At 38.9% G+C, this 594-nt stretch overlaps 1 protein-coding gene across 1 annotated transcript in view; it reads right to left on the bottom strand.

Annotated features, from left to right (window-relative positions):
• LOC104780503 (transcription termination factor MTERF2, chloroplastic-like) overlaps positions 1 to 583 on the bottom strand; it is a 2,668-nt gene extending 2,085 nt beyond the window's left edge. Inside the window, exon 1 of the mRNA XM_010505007.1 lies at positions 15 to 583. Coding sequence (XP_010503309.1) covers positions 15 to 548 — 534 coding nt within the window. The 5' untranslated portion in view covers positions 549 to 583. The remainder of the gene's footprint in view (positions 1 to 14) is intronic.

Raw genomic sequence — 594 nt, 5'->3', positions numbered from 1 at the left:
TTCTTCACCAAAACCTCAAACTTCTTCTTCATCATCTCTGCAGAATACGCAGTGCAGTTAGGATATCGCATAACCATCAACTTGAACTCATCTCTACTGAACCCTAAGTCTAGAAATGTTTGAATAGAGTCCAATATCTTCTTCTCTGAAGCTCGTATGCATTGTGGACGAGTCTTCAACACCAAAAGGACCTCTTCCTTCACCAGACCACACTTCTTCAGTGTTTCAAACGTCTGAATAATCTTATTCTCGGAGAATTTCAAAAAGAAAGGCCACTTCTTGAAAATTGCCCATATCTCCACTTCACTTAAGCCTAACCTTTTATAGACATTGACTTTCTCTTCTATGGTTTTGTCGCTCATCTCGTAGACTACACGCAAAGCTTCCACGAATTTAGCTTTGGCTGGATCAAAACCCATATCAACAACTTTCTTGAGTGTTCCTTCAAACTTCTCTTTACCATAAACAGGTTGAGAACTAGAGATGAGCAATGAAAACAACAACTTGTGAGGCACTCCCAATTCTTTCAAAACCAATATATTTCGCATTTTGTTCTGTCTCTTACCCTCTGCCAAAGAATGACATAACAAATCT

Source organism: Camelina sativa, chromosome 4 (assembly GCF_000633955.1).
Source record: "Camelina sativa cultivar DH55 chromosome 4, Cs, whole genome shotgun sequence".
NCBI classification, from domain to species: Eukaryota; Viridiplantae; Streptophyta; class Magnoliopsida; order Brassicales; family Brassicaceae; genus Camelina; species Camelina sativa.
Note: the sequence above shows the minus strand (reverse complement) of the source record. Positions and strands in the feature narration are given on the sequence as shown.